This window comes from Aedes albopictus, chromosome 1 (genome assembly GCF_035046485.1).
Source record: "Aedes albopictus strain Foshan chromosome 1, AalbF5, whole genome shotgun sequence".
In the NCBI taxonomy this organism is placed as follows: Eukaryota; Metazoa; Arthropoda; class Insecta; order Diptera; family Culicidae; genus Aedes; species Aedes albopictus.
This window is the reverse complement of record NC_085136.1, coordinates 279,572,139-279,593,520: the sequence shown is the minus strand read 5'-3', so window position 1 is coordinate 279,593,520 and position 21,382 is coordinate 279,572,139. Positions and strand designations below refer to the sequence as shown.

The 21,382-nt window shown below is 43.0% G+C and overlaps 1 protein-coding gene and 1 long non-coding RNA gene across 2 annotated transcripts in view; one reads left to right on the top strand and one right to left on the bottom strand.

The window, feature by feature from the left end:
- LOC109397160 (titin) overlaps positions 1-20,530 on the bottom strand; it is a 29,047-nt gene extending 8,517 nt beyond the window's left edge. The window contains exons 1-3 of the mRNA XM_019669500.3: positions 20,242-20,530; positions 18,435-20,096; positions 7,747-8,557 (exon numbers count right to left, since the gene is read on the bottom strand). Coding sequence (XP_019525045.2) covers positions 7,747-8,557; positions 18,435-20,096; positions 20,242-20,254 — 2,486 coding nt within the window. The 5' untranslated portion in view covers positions 20,255-20,530. The remainder of the gene's footprint in view (positions 1-7,746; positions 8,558-18,434; positions 20,097-20,241) is intronic.
- Positions 17,396-18,002, top strand: LOC134285653 (uncharacterized). Its single transcript, XR_009996526.1, has 2 exons — positions 17,396-17,725; positions 17,804-18,002. It is a non-coding gene; the product is annotated as an uncharacterized LOC134285653 (long non-coding RNA).
- Positions 20,531-21,382: the final 852 nt, after the last annotated feature.

Sequence of the window (21,382 nt, the reverse complement as noted above, 5' to 3'; positions counted from 1 at the left end):
TGTCAGGCACGTTGTGTAGGGCAGGAGCACTCTGTGCCAAAATTGACACGCCTGGGCGGGAATTCACAGCTACGCACAGCATACTTTCTATCAAATTTAGGAGTTGATTATTGTTCGAGTAGTAGGAAATCCTCCTCCTCCTTCTGCTGTAGGCATGACGGATCTAGTGGAATTCTTTATACGGTTTCGCATGGTTCAGGTTGAATCGACGTTGGCACAACGTATAACGACCTTCTGCCTGGCTCCTTCCTGATTTCAAGACCCAGAAAATGTTTCATGTCACCAAGATTCGTTATCGTGAAGTTTTTTCTGTAGTACATCGAATATTTCATTGAACTCTTCTTCAGTCTGCGTGGCAATGTTAACGTCATCCACGTAGATTAGAACGCAGCTTATTCTTCCATTCCCATTCGTTTCGTATAAGCACGGATCCGCCTTGGACGGCTCGAACTGCATCGTTTTGAAAACGTTGTCAATCAGTTGGTTCTACATACGGACTGATTGTTTGAGTCCAGCTTTTCTTCAAACGGCAAACAAAATTTGCTCCTGCTGAATGGTACACTTTTGGTTGCTTCATGTACAGTCGACTCTCCACATGTCGATGTTCTAGATCTCCCTATCTCGATGATTTGGTCAGTCCCTTCAATCTGCACACATTTTACCTTTCTACATGTCGATATCTCCTTATCTCGATATCTCTCTATCTCGATGCGATCCCGTTCGTATTTGTTCTAGATTTTCTCTCCGTATGTCGATATGCCCGTTTTAACAGGTAGCTAGATTTCGTTTCTTAGGTCCAAAACATTCAGGGAAGGCGAAGTGACATCTGTTTGTTGACTGTTTTTCCTAGTTACGGACGATTTTTCAATCTAGTGTGCATTACTAATTGGTTCTTGAATTCGATCTCTCCCTATCTCGATGGTCCCTTCAATATCGAGATATAGAGAGTCATACACTTGATCATGACTTCATCCTGTATTCCATGAATGTATACTGTCTTCACGACAACGTGTTTGACAATCATTTTTCGTCGACTTGCTATAGTGAGTAATGTCCGCATAGTTACTTGATTGTCTACAGGTGCAAATACTTCGTCGAAATCCATTCCACATTTCTGGTTGAATCCCTGCGCCACTAGCCTAGCTTTATGCCTTACGATGTCACCTTTTTGGTCTTGCTTCGACTTGAATAGCCATTTTCCATCCGATGGCCTTCGTATTGGGTGGTAGTTCGACTAGCACCCATGTACCATTCTCAGCCAGGGAACGGTATTTATCATCCATTGCGTCCATCCATTGTAGAGACTTAGCATCTTTCAAAGCTTCAGCTGGAATACGGAGGTCACTATCGCCAGCTGCATCATCCATAGTCACTGGTCCTTGCTGAGGTTGGCTCGTCACAAGATCCACGTTCCGGTTTGTATTCTCCACGTTTCACCAGTTTCGTTCTCGTCACCAGAAAATCGATTCGACGACAAACCTCGACTTGGAAAGAAAAAATCTAGCAGCTTGTCTGGAAAATAGCGCTCTCTTCCACTTCGTTTCAATGGCAGTGTTTTTTGTTGAAATGGAACCTCATGCTGAGAAAATGTCGGAACTGCGTCATCTTGAAATTCTTCGTCGCTTTCATCACTTGTGATAATCGTTTCATCTCTCGGCGACTGTTACTTCGCCCGGTTCGCCTCAATTGCATCGTGAATGGATTGAAGTTCGTATGAAGCTACTTCCACGTAATCCAAACTAACGATCTTCCATTTGTTGTTCTCCGAAATCTGTACGCCTTGTACGACAGTCTTTCCTGCTCTCTGAGAAACGTGATATCTCGAGACTTGACCAGCTTTCTTGATGCAGAAGTTTGTTTACAAACTCCTTACCGATGTCTGTTCGGAGAGTTTTTGTGCGTACTGGTTTGCTTTTCAGTCATACGTCGGAAATTTTCAAACGCCTTGTAGACACTTTCTCCAGATCTCCTCCAGAAAACAGATGCAAATTTGTCGTCCGTAAACGTTAGGTAATAGCGGCTGTAACCCATTGTTCCGCCAATATCAGATTGAACCAGCTCCAGAAGTTCATTCGCTCTTGATCCTGACTTCGGAAATGGTGAACGCTTTTGCTTTCCCATCGCACAAACTTTTCATTTCAAGTCCTCTTTTGCCGTAGAGTGCTTCGAGACTTCCATACCGGTAACCATTCCATTCGTCAAACGATGTACGCTTTTGGTGCTGAGGTGTTCGGTTCGTCTATGCCACAGGTCCAGGTACTCCGAGGAAAAGCATGACAACGCCCTATGTGACACTAGTAGGTCAAACTTGAAAATATCGTTGTGTCTGGAATCAGCAGCGATAACCTTTCCCGATCGATTGATGACTTGAACTCCGGAAGTCTAATTAACGGACAGTTCTGGAATTACCTGGACATCATGCATTTCCCTTGGCGAATCTTCAGGGCAGCATTCGGGGTATACCTTGACCGTTCCTTTCGCAACGACGTTCTTGGCACCTCGTATTTGCATCTTGTCTTTGCTTCCACACTTGCCTGCAAATGCTGCACCGGTTGACGGTATACTTATTTCCTGCAAGTGTTCGGTTTTGCTAGCATCAGCACTTATCTTCAACCCGGAGTTCTTAATTGCCATTACCGTTGGGCGTTTCAGGCAATCTGGCGAGCAGCAACGTCCCTATCCATGCGTCACCAATATCGAAGCTAATCCGACGCAACTCTTGGGCAGTTGGGATGATGCTGTTCACACTCCAATATTTCTTCGTCATCTTTGTCTAGTACCCGACCTATAGCTTCTTGCAAGACCGGCGGCGGGTGGCAACTGGAACTAAGGCTTCAGTCATACTAGGCTGTCTATGACTTGGTATTCCGGAAATGCTGCCCAACGAACACTGAGGTAGGTCATCTTCTTCAAAGTCGCGCTTGATTGCTCCATGCCGACGATTGAACTGCTCATTCTGCTTGAGGTTTTTGGCACCCGAGGCTACCAGAGCAGACTTCTTCAAGAGGTCCAAACATGGGTCCAAAGCGATGCGTACTGGTCTTCTGGGGAACGTTTCTGCAGGAGATATCAATTGCGGTGCTTCAGTGTGAGTGAGCTTTCCCCTTTGATAAACTCCTGGAGACCACGCTTGAGGAAGTCAACGAATCGTTCCGCTTGACCATTGAGCTGCGGATAGTAGGAATCAGTGAGGAGGTGGGTGATACCATTTTCACGGCAATACTGTTGAAACTGCACGCTGGTGGATTGCGTGCCGTTGTCCGAGACCAGAGTGTCTGGGTTGCCAAAACGGGAAAACGACTCACGAAGCAGATCCAGGGTTGCGATTGTGACGATGAAATGAGTGCGAACAATGTCAGGCCACTTCGAGTTTGATTGCAAGTGGCCACGACTCCAGGCTTGCTTTCGTTGAAGATATAGCGGCGTCCTGTTGAACGAATTGCGTCACTTCGTCACCCACATTTGGCCAGAAGATGTAGCTGCGGGCCAGATACTTCATTCGGTTCATTCCTGGGTGTCCACGATGTAATTGCCGAACAATCCGCTTGCAAAACTTGAGGGGAACGATGATGCGATCACCGAACATGATGAATCGTCGACAACTAGAAGTCCATCTCATCTTGCGAAGTACTTCTTGACATCTGGATCTGCGATATGTTTTGGCTTGGCCGATCAACTTTCCTTGAAGAAGTTCACCACTTGCTGGAGAACTGAGGTTGCTGATGGTGTCTGTCGCTTTGGATTTGGAGTTAGCGTCCAAATGATTTGTTGTTGATATGCTGCTCTCCGGCTTCGCACACGCGCAATTTATCGCGTAACTACAACTGCGCCTCAAGACTTCTGGGTCCTTAGATGTGTCCGTCTTTATGACAAGCGCGTCACCCTCCTCTCGCTTGGCACCTTCCTTGATTTAGCGTTACTAAACTCCTGTATTTTTTGTAGACTCCCCTTGACTGGAAGCAATAAGAGTTTATTTGGGTGCTTCTTTGGAGGTCTAACAACAAATGAGCAGCACGATTATTGTTCAAAACGTTACGTTAGCATAAGCCTACTGCTCTGCTACATCTTCCCTTTTAGAAGATGTCGTAAGGGGGGTCTCACTAGGTCGGGGTTCACAGGCTGTTGATCTTGTCTTAGAATTGGCTGGGCCTTTTGATTAGCTTCATCATTAGGCTCGATTAAGCATAGCTTCTGATGGAGCAGGCTCAGATGTGTCTTCACATCTTTGGTCTTTATGAACATCTTCTTCAAAATCAGGAAATGCTGCGAGTTATTTGAGGAAACTGAATGAATTGACTTGCGAACGATTCTTCGGCAACTGATTTCTGTTTTCGTGTGACCATATCAGCTTCTTCGATGATCCGACATGCAGGAACACGTTGTAGTTGACAGATCCTTTGTTCGCTCTACAACCCTTGCAGAAGTCCATGATATCTTGTTGTTTTCGTGGTAGATATTCAGCATAAACCATATTTGCAGGTTGAAACTCACGTTTTGTAGCTTCATGTCACTCGTTCAATAATTTGTTTTGCTTTTCGGTTCAAATGTGTGTTCCTTCAGAAGGTTGTGCAAGCTGATCCGCCAAGAAACAGCGCATTCGTTTGGTGTACTGCGATATACAAATAGTTGGTGTATTGAAGATGAATCTTCCTCCGTATAACATCTTGTGAAAACGAGTTACTCCGAGAATTAGTGCCAAGGCATCTTTTTCAATCTGTCCATAGTTGGCTTCTGCTGTCATCAATGATCTTGAAGGATGTGCAATAGCTTTGACCTCACCGGATGGAAAGCGATGCATGATTACTGCTCTCAATCCGCATTTGGATACGTCCGTTGCAACAATTATTTCATTGGTTGGGTCGCAATGAGTCGAGAGCAGATTTGAGCATAGAATTGACTTGAATTGACACTCGGTCACAGTTTTTCAGTTCCTTCATCTGCTTCATCAATCGTCCATAATACATAATGGCTCGAATCACCAATGTCTTGGATAGATTTGACCGGATAACGTGTTTGTCCACTACGTGTCCAAGAAACTTGTAACTACCAGCGATCAAGATGTCATCCAGGTAAGGCTTCACTCCCGGAATTCCGGCAACGATACTGTCCATGATGCGTTGAAAAGCTCCTGGTACTGATTTGACTCCTGGTGGTAGGCGATTGTACTGGAACAAACCTCGATGTGTTTTCACAGTGAGCAGCATCCTTGATGATTCATCTACTTCAACTTACAAATACGACATCTGACCGGACGGGCATCCTGATTTTTGCTTTCGTGCTCCTGAAAACTTCCAGGAACTTCTCCTTCCGTTGTTTGGCGAAGTCCTCAGGACGTTGCTGAACTGAATTGACTAGACTGTTGATTGGAACAGATCGAAGGTCGAACAAATCCATTGTTTCGATTCCCAGCACATTCAAATCCAGAATGTTTGAAATGGAAATGCTGAAATGACTATTACACACGTTTTAGATGGTGACTTCAATGTACCAGATCGGCCAGAAGCTTCAAATGATCTCCAGTTGCGGTGATTACTGCCTCATCAGTCTTCCGAGTCGGCGGTTGCCCACTTTTGATCCAGTTTTCTTCGGAAATGACTATGATGTTAGAATCCGAATCATGCTGAAGCTTGACTGCAACACCGTTGAGTTCCACTGTGACGAATTTGCGCCTGTTCACAACGTTGCGAATTGAGAAATTCCCCTTGGTCTTCAGGTTCCCCTTGGGCTTGAATTAATGGAATGGTTTAGGCTTGACTTTTTCGTTCGGGTCTTTTTGGCCTTTCTGCTTGCATTTGCTGGAAGAATGGCTGGAAAATGGACCAATGCAATGCATATTGCCACATTTCCAGCAAGGTGTCTTTGGAGTCTGGAACTTCTTCTGAGCCGTGTCTTTGTAATGTCGAAAGATTGCATTGATGTGCTTGTCTTTGCTCTCTACCATTTCCGTGTCTTGCTTCAGATTCACAATACGAAGGCATGCTTGAACCAGGTTCTCCAATGTGATCATGCTAAGTAAGTCTATTTGGTCTTGCCGGTATAGTTTTTCAGCTTCTAACTTGGAGATTAATCTTGCTCGAGCATCGGCATCACGAGGTGACAGTAGACCGCAGATCAACTGAAGAGCCTTGAACTGGTCTCTAGGTAACTTCGACAGCTGGAACGCCTCGCAGATTTGCTGCATACAACGTAAAATCATCTGCTTCGTTCTTGAAATACTGCAAACACTGGTAGGTACCTTGAATGGAAAATTGATTTACGATGGCCGAACAGCTTCTTGAGCTTTCCAACGGTTTCGTCCAGCTTAAACTCGTTTGGGTGGTTTTTTAGAATATCTGTAAACGTACCGCTCATGAACCGCCGTACTTTGCTTTCGGAGAAGTAACCTCACCTTGGAAGCATCGTCCAAGCGTTTCCCGTCCTTTTATAAACATCTTCGTATCTTGAATTCTACGAGTCAAAGAACAAGCCGTTGTTCTAGTGCAGACATCCAATGCTGATGCTGAACGATTAGATATGTCAGGCGCAGGATGGCGTTCTTCAGGTCGTCGTTGAGCATTTCTTCCAATGGTACTCCAACGATTGTTCCGTCGAGGACTCGAGGTTGACTTCGGCTCGTATTTCTCACCGCCAATTCTCCCTTCTATCCGGGACGAGCCTGCCTTTTCAGACCCACAGTTCCTAGCATTCGAGGACGTCTGACCGGAGTCCGACGTGCTGGCATTACTGACTTTCATTTTCAGGGTTAACAATATCCTGGCCCCGTGAACGTCGCCTGATAGCTCCTCACTTGACGGTTGCCTCGCACGATTATTCTACGATTGCTTATCGTGAGCAATCGCGTCCGGCGTACCTTTCCGGCTACCCGCGAATACACACTATTTCTTGCGAAGGGGTTAACCTCACCACTACTGCTACTAAGTGATTTCTAATTATTTGTATTGAAGCTAAATTTGCTAAAAGATCCACCACGCCAGAGCCCTACATTGACGCGGTAAGAGACAAATTACCCAGTACCCAGTTGTTGTCCGGCATTCTTGCAACATGCCCTGCCCAGAGCATCTGTCGAGTTTCAGGATCAGAGCAAAAAATAGAGCAGAGAGTATCGAAAAGACGGTAAATGACAAGAAAGTAAGAGCGCAGTAGACATCCAATAGGGAATTTTGAAGAAAAGTAATCGAAGGAAAGTATATCAGAACAAGAGTAGAACGTGAGCAGTGTTTTAAGAAGTGCTAAAAATGAAGACGAAAACAAAGCAAACTAAAACTCGAAGAAAAAGAAAGACAAAGAGAGCATCACTTTCAACCAACTAAAGGGAAGTGCCAGTTCAAAATAATAAAACAAAACGCAGTGCATGTCAATCTAGCAATTCAGTTTAATTCCGTAAAATACTGCCTCGCAACGCGTACATATGTCAAGGTAAAATAAGTTTCAAAGAGAAAATACGCATATAAAACGGTAATAAAAATTGCTCCAACAATTTGAGCAGAGATCATCAAACAACTTTTTTAGGAATTCTTCGACCCTTCGTTGAGTCTGAGTGATATACAGTTCACTCTTGTCTCTTCTTCTGTATCTGATGCACTTTAAAAAATTAACATTAAAAAACGATTCGCTCTCATTACTGCAGCGCGGGAACGCTTGGATGGGTGGAGGAGGAACAGGAAGGGGGAAGGCGTTTCTCGTATTATCATGCACACGGTTTTTCATTGAATAAGAAGTAGTAGTAGTAGTAGTAGAGGCACTTACCCGACAATGGGGGTCGTGATCGGTTCCGGTACCGCTTCCGGTTCCAATTCTTGTGGAAGGTCTTCCTCCATTGGGGTTGGTTCATCGTCTTTCTTCACCTCCTGTTCCTCCTCCACCGCCTTCACTGTGTCGCTTGATTCTTCCGCTACTTCCATCTTCTCCGGTTCCGGAAGTTTCTCGGTCTGGCCAACCGTATCGGCCACTCCAACGACGGCCAAGATTTCCTCTCGGGATGGACACTCCTTCACTTCCGCTTGTGGTGCAGCTGGGGTCACTTCTTCGACCTTATCCGCCTTGTCCAGCTCGGCAGCCAGTGTCTTCCTTCTTCCGCGGCCACCACCGGTGGCAGTTCCGGCACCGTTCACAGGAGCAGCAGGCTTGGCCTTAGTGGCGGAGGCCGGTTCATCTTCACCGAAAAACTTTTTCGGTTTGATCTTCCTGCCGGATCGGCTACTGCCGACATCCTCGGTCGTGGCGGGAGCAACCAACGCCGTGGTAGTCATCCGACGCGCAACCGGGGTTTTCGGCGCTTTCGGTGGAGCAGCTGGCTCTTCTCCACCGTCATCGGAAGATTCCGGTGCCGAGGGTGCTGGCAGTGTTTTGCGTCCGCGTTTGGGTTTATCCGGTTGCTGCTGCGCTTCTTCGGCCGGTTTACTTTCTTCAACGACCACCGGGGTTTCTTCCGATTTTGCTGCAAGCGGTTTCCGACCACGCTTTGGCTTTTGTTCTTCGGTGGTCTCTTTGTCATTTTTATTCAAGTCTTTAATGGGTAGTTCTTTTGTGTTATTAGAAGAAGATGGTTGTGTAGATTCTGTTGACAAAGAAGAAAAATGGCATTTTCAATATTAGTATCTGAGCGAACAATCAAAATTAGAGAGAAGGGCATGTCCATAAGCTGCGTGAGCTATTAGGAGGGGAGGGGAGTTCTGGCCAAAGTCTTAGGGTCTAAACAAATATCAAAACTTTTGTATGAGCAAAAGTCTACGGGGGCGAAAATTTAACAGACAAAAAAATGGCTTCAATGGAAAGAACTATTATATGCAGAAACGGAATCCGGTCACATTTTAAATCTCCACAATCAAGAAGCGTTATAAAGAAAAGTATGTAGTCAAGGACTTCCAGTAAAAATGAAACTATGAAACCTACCCAAGTAACCACAAACACTATATCAATTCACGAATTAGACTGAATATCAACCTTTGCAATGCGAAATGCAGTAATTCCACACTTGTCATGCAATAATCCTTTAGATTGGCATTATCAATGTAATGATGCATTACATTTTTCTTTTTTTTGTGCCTTGCAAATATCGTAGAATTCGCTTCAGTCCATTCCAATGTGCTTCACTTGCAAAACTTTGGACTCTACTTAGGATACTTACTGATGCGCTGATATCTGGTCGAGACATTAGGGCCAAGTATTGCAAGCACCCCAATGAAGCTTTATACGATTCCTCCGTTCTAACGCTTTCACAGACTTTCCATTTTACATTGGCATCGATGGGTGTAGCAATAGACATACAATCTTGCATACCAAAACGTTTCAGAATCTTCTCAAATATAATTTCTCTGAGCGATTTTCATCTCTTTGTTTTCAAGATTCCTTTCGATTTCCAGTCCAATATAGGTCTTGACATTTCCAATATCTTTCATCTGAAATCTATGCGCCACCTTTTCTTGTATCCAATTGACTCTTGAAATGTGCTCAGATATTATTAGGATGTCATCCGCATAAAGCACGATATACAACTCATAATCTTTATAGACAGGAATCACTGGATAGCTTTGAGAAGCCTAGCATTGTCATGAATTCATCAAAGCATTGATTTCAGCTTCTTCCAGCTTGCTTTAGTCCATAAAGGCTTCTGTTCAAACGACAAATTGAACTTTGTCCATCTTCATCACATGGCAACTTCATATAAACTTCTTCTTCTAGTTTTCCGTTGAGGAAAGCTGTCTTTACATCCAGCTGATGCACAACCATATTTCTCATAGCGGCTATAGACAGAATAGCTCTTATCGTTACTATTTTAGCTACAGGTGCAAAAGTTTCGTTGCAATCGAAACCATATCTTTGAGATCATCCTTTAGCAACAGGCCTTGCTTTATACCGTTTAGTGCTTTCTCCATCATCGATTTCAAAAATCCACATGGAATTGATTGGCTTGAATCCTCTTGGTACGCTGTCCACCAAAGTCCATGTGTTGTTCCCATCAAGTGCTTCTAGTTCCTCTTCAATTGCAGCTCTCTATTTTGGCCAGTCAACTCTTCTTCTCAACAGCGGGATTGACTGAGGGATGTCTTCAATGAATTTCACAGCTGAGAATGCCCCTTGAACATCCCCAATAGTCTGCTCTTTCTGCTCCCTTTTCTCTAGGATCCGCTTGCTACGACGAATAACAACTTCAGTGCTTCCAACATTTCCTTCGATATGATCGTTTTCAGTGTCATGATTGGCTTCTTCATCGAATCATCAGTGGATTCTACCATTTCTGGTGATATTACAACATTCTGGTATTGGTTTACTATACCTTTCTACTAGAATCTTGTGTTATATGAAATATCGACTGATTTTCAGCAAAAATCACATCACGTGAAATGATTATCTTTCTGGTTTCATCATCCCAAAGCCGATATCCGTTTGGAGCATATGCAACAAATGTTAACTTTCTACTTTTGTCATCCAATTTCTTACGTCCATCTTTTGCTATTTGCCCATAAGCTGGTGCAACCAAAAACTCGCAATCCATCGATTTTCGGCTTACTGCTAATCCACATTTCGAACAAAACAGCAAAAAGGGTTGCCATCAGTATGTTTTTTGATGCCCACAGGGTTACTAGAAGTTCAAATTAAAAATGAACCCCGTTGGTTTGCATGAGATGTCGTTCAAACCAACGGGGGTAGACGGTAGTTTTCGAGTTGGAGAACGATTGGTTAAGTATGCTGCGACAATAGTATGAGCCATCCCACATGGTCATGGCTGCTGATAACCGGAGGAAGCAAAAGAAGAAGAAGGAAACACGTTCTTGTTTCGAAGAAGGTAAAGTAGAGGCTACACCAAGAGGAACTGCTATCGCTTGTTGAATAACAAGCGCCAACATGAGCGCTTGCACACTGACGTCATCATTGTATCTTTCTCTTTCTTTCCTTCGGCGTCGGTCCATAAAGCCGTCCTTGCCCTCAAAAAAAATTTGACGGCAATGTTTACAAATCGTATGAGAATTCGATGAGGTTTGGTTTTTGCTGCAAGCCTCTATTTTGAACGGGGAGTGAACAAAGTGGGGTCTAAAAATGACATGTTTTTGAGAAGGTGACCCAAACTTCTTATCGCGAGTGTATATTCAAATTGATCGCAAAAAAACTCACAGCAAAAAATGTGATATCACATCATTTTCGCTGCACATCAGTCGCGTCGTAAAAGGAACTTCCAGAACCATCAGAGAAAAGATCGCAGCAGGCGTTGCCGCGAACGCGTGTTTTTTTTTGCTTGTCACGTTTTTTTCGCGTACGCAAATTTCACGATTCCGCTGGTGGTGGATTGGTCGGTACTACGCCTCCCGGAACGTTTTGTCACGTCTGAACGCGTTGATTTTGCTTAGATTAGTTTGCTGAATTGTGAATAAATGTTGAAGCAAAGTGAATTTTAACAAACCAGTGAGCAAAAAAAAACCTAGGTGGTGAAGTTAGAGTTGCCGCGAACGGGTGTCTACTTTAATCGCGTGTTATTTTTTGCGCGTTCTCAAAACGAATTTTATGTGACGATTTCGCTGATAGTTTGGCCGGTGTTGCGCCACCCAGTAAGTTTTCCGCGTGTGAAAGTGTAATTATTCAGCGTAGTATCATACGGGAGTTTCGGTTTGATGCCAGTAATCGCTGACTTGGTTGATCGCACCACGTCGTTTTAAGTGAAGGCAATGAAATCAATCCTATTTGGGTCGTTGCTGCACCGCTGGAGACATAAGAATACAACTATATCACGGCAGACTATGAAGAACTTGGTGAGATCTTTCTAATTAAGAAACGACATTTTATTCGTACATGGGATATTTACCATATCAAATACGCGCCAGAAACAAAAATGCAAATTTTTTATTCAGGAAGTGTTAATGCATTTTAGATATCCAATTGATATCCGGATGCATCAATGCGGGGCTTACTGTTTCAGAAAACGACCTCAAGATGTACGTGGAAGCCCTGTCATACTTGAAATGGGTCGTTGGACGTGCAGTAGAGCTATCACCTTCCATCTTCAGGACTAAAAGTGTTTGCGTCTATGGATAAAAGTTAAAAATAGGTGCAAACATTTTTCTTCCATAAAAGCACTGCCGGTCAATGGGAGATGGATTGTACATACATACATACATACAAGCCTCTATTCTGAACGGGAACATTTCCCATCAGGACGAGCAAATGTGGCATTAGTTGTTGTTCCTGAGCAGGAATATGTTTCAACAGAACGCAAGCGCCAACGGACTGAGGACGCTGATTTTGAGAAAGAAATTGTTCCAGCAGAATACAGACGGGAGAAGTTTGAATCCGAACGAAAACTGGTTGCTGGGTCTGAGCGGGACCATTTCACATCAAAGGATAAGCAGAAGAGAAACAAAGATAAGAATATGCGGCTCATTGTGGATTCTGGAGCGAGTGACCACATGGTGTGTGGTCATGGAAAACTGCCGCAGAGTGGAACCAATCACTATCTCCACGGCCAAATATGGACAGTATATCGTGAGAAGGAAGAAAGGAGTTGTGAAATTAAAAAGTGTTGTTGTAAAAGCTGGAAAAAATAAATAAGCATGAATTGGCATCTTTAGCGGTGTTGAGATAATTACATATTCAGAATCTGCATGCAAAACTGAGCCGAAATCCAAATTTTCATGAATTTTGGTGCTCGGGAACCTATTTAAAAATCAGTTTGAAGTTTGTATGGGAGCGATTTGTCGAATCACCCCTCATCGCATTTTGTACTGGGCGGAGCTGTCAGGCAGTTGCTCAGCTGTCAAAAGGTGATTTTGAAAAATCTATTTGAAATTGATTTTAGGTACCAAAATCTGAAAAAAAATCATAGTGGTTCAGAAAAAGGTGCTCTTTCGTATAAAACCAAAAAACTCATGCATTTTTCTTAATTTAAAAACCCAATTTTATGATGTGCTTTTTATTCCTAATTTACAGTACAACCCTTCTATCCGTTAAACTTGTGTCTACGGGCATGTGTGTGACTTTTGATGATAACGGTGTCGTGATATCCAAAAGGTCTGGGAAGTTATTGCGTCTGGTAAGAGAGTTGGTGGTGGGTCTTTTTATTATTATTATTATTATTTATTTATGACACTTTACACTACGGCAGTGCATTCGTGTCAGGCAATAAAAAACTAATTACAATACTTTCTTATGAATTTATCAGTTCGCTTTGTTCGCTTATTGCATTTTTGTTCTTGATATGGTAGTAAGTTGATGAGGATGATTGCGATGTTGCTTGTGTTGGAGAGGTTGAAAGTTCACTCCATCTTTGGCATAAAAGGTTAGGTCATTTTTCCTATGCAAGCTTGAAAAAGTTGATTTCTCAGTGAATGGTTGATGGGATGGTCTAGACTTTGAAGGACTATCACATATTCAGGGGAAGCGTAGCATATGCCATCCTTGTACCAACCTTTTAAAAGCAACTGTATCCGATCAACCAGGCCCCTGGAAGTCATACATTCGGATGTGTGTGGCCCGATGAGTGAAAGAACTCACGATGGTTATAGATATTTTATTGTTTTCATCGATAATTTTGCACATTTTGTTGTTATTTATCTGTTACGTCATAAACATGAGGTGTTAGATAAATTTAAAGAGTATGAATCAATGGCTTCAGTTCACTTCAATTTCCAAATCTCAAGGTTCATTACAGATAATGGTGGAGAGTTTTGTATTAGCAAAGGAATTCAAATGATTTCCACTTGCCCGTATACACCACAACAAAATGGAGTAAGTGAAAGAATGAATAATACTCTTTTAGACAAAACTAGAGCGATGCTAAATGAAAACAATGTCCCCAAAAAGCTTTGGGGTGAGGCAGTATATGTTGCTGCATACCTAAGGGGTCGCCCATTAATGACGTAGCTTTTTGGGGGGGAAGGGGGGTGTTTGTGATTTTGTGACGAAGAGTGACGATAGGGGATAGGGGTTTATGATATACTACGTAGCTTTCTACTAAGCCTATTGAAAAAAGTATTTGGTATATTAGTAAGCCGAAGAAAAAAATATATTACATGGTTTCTCTTCCCATTCACATTAATGTAAATATCAAATAATGGACTTAAATGCCGGCTTCCTTTCATAATACATGCAGCTATCGGACGAAACAACTGTGTCTGAGAAAATGGTTTGAAATCCTGCTTAAAGAATTATGTATTGTGTACGCAGAAAAATTTCATTATCGCTTAAATGCTTCTCACGACCAATAGTTTGCTGCTTGCTATAAGGAACTACACAGCGCTAAGGCTGCAAAGGAAAAACAATAGTTTTTGGCATTATTTGAGGAGTTCCTTATATAGTTTCTACAGGACTTCCTCGAAGAAATCTTACAAATTTTTTTTAAGGAGCTCCTCTCGCAGCTTTGTAAGGAATTTCTCATGGTGTTCTTTATAGGTTACTTCAACAGGAGAAGGATTACATTTCCACTGGAATTCTCAGTGGGAATCCCAGGAAAAAAGCTTCTGAAAACATTCCAAATGGATTTAGAGGAACCCCTGAGAGAACTTCCAAAAGAATTTCGGGAGGAGCTCTTGGAGGAATCTTGAAAAGAAATCATAGACAAGTTCCAAAAGAAATCCCGTGAGGAGTTTTTTGAGTAATCCTAAATGGAACTTTTGGAGAAATCTTGAATAAACTCCTGGAAGAATCTCAGAAGGAGCTCCTGGTTCAATTTCTGTAGAAAACACGGAAGAAATTTTTGATGGAATCTTGGAAGGAATTTCTTAAGGAATCCCGATTTTTTGGGGAATCCCAGAAAATATCCAGATAGAACTCCTGATGAAATCTAAGAAATAAAATCCAGGAGGAATTCAGAAGGAACGTGAGATATCCGTAAAGGGATTCCTCGCGGAATTCTAAGAGATCTTGGAGGAATACTGGAAGCAGAGAATGGAGGAATACCGGAAAAAAATCCTGAAGGAGTCCCGGGAAAAAAAAATCCTGGATGAATCCTAGAAGGAAGTTTTCGATGAATCCCAGAAGAAACACCCAGAAGAATCCAGGGAGGAATTCCTGAAGGAACACTACTCGCTGCCGCTGACCAACGTCCTCCAACTTGGATGATCAAGATATTTACAGTACAAGGTTCTATAGCGATAGCTTAAATTATATCTACACTACCCGCCATAAATATGGAATCGCATCGCCTAGTATTGCAACACCCCCAGAAAGTTTGGCATCACCTGAAGACTTCATTATTTTCTGAACTGTATCTCAAAAACCGTATCCCCTGCATAGTTTAGACCTTCAGCAAAGTTGATCAGAAGACCTATGGCTATCAAATGGTAGTAAGTTTAGTGCGTAATTCCGCCGCTATGTGGCGCTAGTGTGCATTTAAAACGAAGTACTTTGACATGGTTTATCTCATGATTCTGACCACCTAGAAAGTTCGTGTCTTCAGCAATGTTGATCAGACGGTCTGTGGCTATCAAATGGTGGTAAGTTTAGTGCGTAATTCTGCCGCTCTGTGGCGCTAGTGTGCATTTAAAACGAAGTACTTTGACATGGTTTATCTCATGATTCCGACCACCTAGAAAGTTCGTGTCTTCAGCAAAATATAGTCGGCGCACAGGTAGGTCTAGGTGGTCAGAATCATGAGATAAACCATTTCGAAGTACTTTGTTGTAAATGCGCCACATAGTGGCGGAATTACGCACTTAACTTATCACCATTTGATAGCCATAGACCGCCTGACAAACTTGTCTGAAGACACGAACTTTCTACGTGGTCAGAATCATGACATAAACCATGTTAAAGTACTTCGTTTTAAATGAACACTGGCATAACCGAATTTGCTGAAGACAAAAACTTGCACACTAGCGCCACATAGCGGTGGAATTACGCACTAAAATTACCACCATTTAATAGCCATAGACCATCTGATCAACATTGATGAAGACACGAACATTTTAGGTGGTCAGAATTATGAGATAAACCATGTCAAAGTACTTTGTTTTAAATGCACACTAGCGCCACATAGTGGCGGAATTACGCACTAAACTTACTACCTTTTGATATATATATATATATAAACTTACTATCATTTGATAGCCATAGACCTTCTGATCAACATTGCTGAAGACAAGAACTTTCTAGGGGGTCAGAACCATGAGATAAACCATGTCAAAGTACTTCGTTGTAAATGCACACTAGAGCCACATCGCGGCGGAGCCATAGACCTTGTGATCAACATTGCTGAAGACACGAACATTCTAGGTGGTCAGAATCATGAGAAAACCATGTCAATGCACACTAGCGCCACATAGCGGCGGAATTAAGCACTAAAATTACCACCATTTGATAGCCATAGACCTTCTGATCAACATTACTGAAGACACAAACATTCTAGGTGGTCAGAATCATGAGATAAACCATGTCAAAGTACTTCATTGTAAATCCACACTAGCGCCACATAGCGGCGGAATTACGTACCAAATATTTCACCATTTGAAGGTCATAAACCTGCTGATCAACTTTGCCGAAGGTCTAAACTTTGCAAAGGATACGGTTGAGATTTGAGGTTTGAGATATAGTTTAGTAAATCATAAGGTTTTCGGGTGATGCCAAACTTTTTGGGGTGCTGCAATATTCAATTGGGGTGTTGCAATACTAGAAGATGCGATTCCTTATTTATGGCGGGTAGTGTACATGTTACCACATATTTCGTCTACTCCACAGTCAATAACGGGTCTGGTACGTTTGGTATAAGGCCGTTTGGCATAAGGACATTTGGCATAAAGGACGTTTGGCATAAAGGACCTTCGGCATAAAGAATATGTGAAATATATTTTCCCTCTGGAGAAAAAATAAAGAACAGCCTTCAAGGGAAAGAAGGCAAACTTGTTGTTGGTGCATTATATTGGATCTCTTATTTTGGAAATAACCTTTTGCTTCCATGAATTTGATTTTTTTCGGAAGGGGAATGTTCCTTCTTTTGTATATAGGCTGTTCTTCATCGATACAAGCAATTTAGATTCCGGTAATGGTTCTTTCCAGCAAATCATCCTTGTCTGCATATTATATCCATAAAAACTAATGCATTATAATGTATTATCCCTCTTTTTTATACTTATCCTTCTTTTACGTTAAGTATGTAGTTCATTTTTTACTGAAATCATTTTATGCCAAACGTACTTTATGCCAAATCAGGCCAAACATTTCAATAGGTCCTATCTGAATTTTAGAGGCTGTCTTTGTTCACTGTCTCTTTCAATTATTGCAATGTAATGGTACACTTTTCAACTATTTTTGCAGTGCAAATCAAAAGACGATTGTTTTGACCATCGTTCAATGCAAGGAGACAATCACAATACAAATAAACAGCTGACATATTAACGAAAGAGAGCGAAACCAAAGAGAGCCTCTCTTCTGCAGATAGGACCTTTAGACATGTTTGGCCTGATATATCTCTACACTCTAAAGAATTTTCACGTCCGATTTACGTGAAATATCACGTAGCTCATCCTTATTCTGAAAACCTCAAAAGTTATGTGATGTCAGTAACTCTCACTCGAAAACCACGTCATGTGCACCGCCCTGTTTGGTTAAACCCACCTTATTTTCACGTAAATCGTTTCAATGCGTTTGTGTTGGTTTACTTCCGACTTGGAAGTTTCCGCGAAACGAGAGTTACGTGAATTTTCAGGTGTGAAAAACAGTTCAATATGGCGTCGAGAAGTAGGTTGGCGAAAGAGCTGCTTGCTGATAGGGAGTTTCTGTGTAAGTTGCTGCAAGTATTGAGGTGATTTAATTGTTTAGGGCAATTGATTGTTATTAATTATAATGAGCTGTGTGTTTTTTCTATTTTAAATAATTTCAGGAGCTGGAATAGGTGTATGACGGTGACGGAGGTTCAGTTCAACGAGTGTTCGAAACGGCTGGACCTTGAGCTGGACTTAAGATGTTGCGTCAAAAACCCGAGATTTTACTCCAAATAAAAAAAAAACTATAGTTTTTTCTTTGTTACATATTGCCACTATCTTGTAGCGTATTTGAGGAGGCAAGAGTTTTGAAATCCCTATAAAATGCAACGGTATATTTATTTATTTAGCGATAGTATAAAAGCATACAAATTTTCCATTGCATTTTTGTAGGATTTAACATCTCTTGCCTCTTCAAATACGTTGCAAGCTGGTGCGGCTGCTTAATTTTCATTAAAAAATCATGGATGAATTTCGTGGAATTCATGTAGAAATTATCATGTTTTCACGTAAAAGTTACCTGAAATATCAGTATCACTCACCCACATTTCACGGAAACGATACGTAAAAAGCCTGTCAAATTTACCTGACTAATCACGTCGATTAGCGAAACTAAAATTTGTCCAGCTACATGACATTCACGCGAAGGTTACGTGAAAAATATGGTGGATGAAAACTACCTATCTTTTCACGTAAATCGGACGTGAAAATTTTTCAGAGTGTAGCATATCAAAATTTTCCCCAACTTACCTTCCGCCTCGTCCTCCTTCGCAGTGTGGTGATGATCGTTCACACCCCGCTTGGTAATCTGCCGTTCCTCGGTATTCGGGGAAATCTCGTCCAGTTTCTTCTCCGGCTGCCCTGCTTCACTGCTGGGCTTCGGTTCGGCTAGCTTGGCTCGCTTCTTCGGCAATTCCGTCGTCTTCTCGGCGGCCACCGGCTGCAGATGGCGCTTCACCGGGGAAGCCACCTTGGGAGATTCCTTCCGGGCAATAGGGGAAGCAACCTTTACCGCAACCGGAGAACTTTTGACGACCGCCTTGACGGGGGATACTGTCCTGGCTGGGATTGGTTCTTTCTTCGCCACCGGGGAACTTTTGGCGACAGGTTTAACTGGGGAGGGAGCTTTGACCGCTGGCGCTGCCACAACGGAAACGGGTTCTTCCTCCTCGAATTCACCGAAGTATTTCTTCGGCTTGATTTTTCGTCCCGAGCGGGACATGGGTTCTGCGGAAGCCAAGTCTTCAACGACGGATTTGGAGGCAGCCTGTTTTGGTGTTTTCGGGGCTTTTTCTGGTGGAGAAACGGGAACAGAGGCGGCCATAGATTTTCCTCGCTTGGAAGGAGTTTTGGTTGGAGGATTTTCTGCCTTGGCAGGAGGAGACTTGGGCGCTTCCGGAGCAGCCAATGACTTGCCTCGCCTGGAAGTTTTCACAGGTACATCTTCATCTTCTTTTAGCGGATCGACCACCGGCGATTTAAGAGCCTTTACGGGGGACTTGGCCACTTGCTTATCTTTTCGTGGTGATTTGGCCTCACGGGTGCTCAATGGAAGTGCCAAAGGATCGTTTTGTTCGACTATTTCGAGCGACGTAGACGATTTGACAGATCGCGGTGTTTTCGGTTCGACTTTCGTTTCCGGTTCCGGCGCCTTTCGTGGCGCTGCCAACGATCTTCCTCGACCTGGAGTCTTCGGTGCAACTTCCTCCTTTTGAGCAGCAGCTGGCGTCAAAGATTTACGTCCCAGTGTTGGCTTCTCTGCAAGTTCCTTCTTCGGACTTGGCACGACCACGTCCTCAAATTCCTTTAAATGCGCCGGAATCTTGATCTTCCGACCCGTACGGGAAATTCCCGGACCAGCCGGCGTTTCCTCTTCGACGTCAATCTTCTTGGTGGATTTTTTCGGCGATTCCACCTCCTGTTTGACCCTCTTCGGCGTTTCCGGTGCCGGTTCCGAAGGCTTCTTTACTGCCGACTTCGGCAACGTCTTACGAGCCGACTTTTTGATGTCCTCCGGTTCCGGTGTATCCTCCTTGGCCACCACAGTCATTGTCTTACGACTCGACCGCTGCGTTGGCTCCGGCTCTTCCTCGCGTGTCTCCTGTTTGTTCAACGTTTTCCTAGCAGATTTCTTGCCTACCTCCGGCGCCGGTGCACCATTCCGCTGCGGAGAACCATCCTCCGACTGGTTCTTAAGAAGCGTCTTGCGGGCCGACTTTTTCGCAACTTCCTGAACCTCTTTCCGCTTGGGCGAATCGTCATCCCGCGCCACTACCGACGCGGACCGCTTTGCATCCGGAGAATCATCGAAATGCGCCGGACGCTTCACTTTCCGGCCGGATTTCGTCGCCCGGCCAAGCTCCCCAGCGTTTCCGCCATCTTTCAGGGGCGTCTTCGTGTCAACAGCCGTTCCTACCGAGAAGCACCGTTCCAAAACGCGCAAACGAAACAAAACAAACAAAATACATTGATTAGTGCCCGCAATTTACTCACTATTTTTAACCCAAGCGTCGATTTTCACGCACCAAATCCAGCAATAAAAATTGCGTCGCCTTACCTCCACGATTCATGCTTATCGATATTCCAACAGGACCGCACCAACTAAAACCCGAAAATTAACCTTCAAACACTGCACTTTTCGACGCACTTTTATCACTTTCCCGTTCCCAACAACTCCGAAAACACAATCCGCACTGTTTGGTTGCAAAAATCCCAGGAAAAACAACGAAAATCCCTCGAAATTTCCCGCACTTTGAACGCGACTTCGCGGCGACGACGACCTTTTCGGATTTTTTCTGTTACGAACTTCCCTGCTTGCTGCTGTTGCTGATGGTGTTTGTTCGTTTGTTTTTCGGCTGTCTGCGGCTTTTTGAAACGCGCTTCCCGGTACGGCCGCCAGCGGCGAATGGTGGCGCTAGTGATGGTTGTGCTTGTCGCTCCCTCGGAAGTGGGTCGTTGAAAAACTACTACCAGCAATCAATACGAAACTGAAAATTCGCCTATGACTCCAGTTTCACCAAATTTCAACGACCCCATTCCCCCAGTGCGTAATTTTTGAATGGCCTTAAGGAGGTGACGCTTTTCTAGGTTTTCGCTGTCAGTCATGTTTACATTGTTCAACATTTCACATACATCAAGTGAGTTCTATAAAATTACAGTTCATCAGTTCTCTTATTTTTAGGATTATGATGAAATCTTACAGTTCCTGTTAGATTCTAAGGCTCTGTGTCAATTGGCGAATTAAAATTAATTTTTACTTAAACTTGACAGTTCAACACTTAAACTTGACAGTTCTCCTAAGGAAATAATTATCGAACTGTCAAGTTTAAGTGAAAATTAATTTTAATTCGCCAATTGACACATACCCTAAATCCTTAAACCCTAAAACCCAAGAGAAATGGCGATACCCAGAATTCAGCCACCAGCAGGAAAGCCACTGGGTTATTCGTGAAATCGTTTGATCCAGTCGAGCAGAATTTGGCGTCAGGACTTCCCGAATAAAAAAATACAGTAGAAAAACCGAATGTAGTATTGTAACAGTACTATTTAGAACCATATTGTTACAATAAACACCATTGTAAAAATAAAAAATACAAAAACAATAAGATGTAATGTAAACACCATACAGTGAATTGTAAATAAGATTTTTACAATATACTATACGGGATTGTTAAGTATCGTAACAATATAAAAAAATA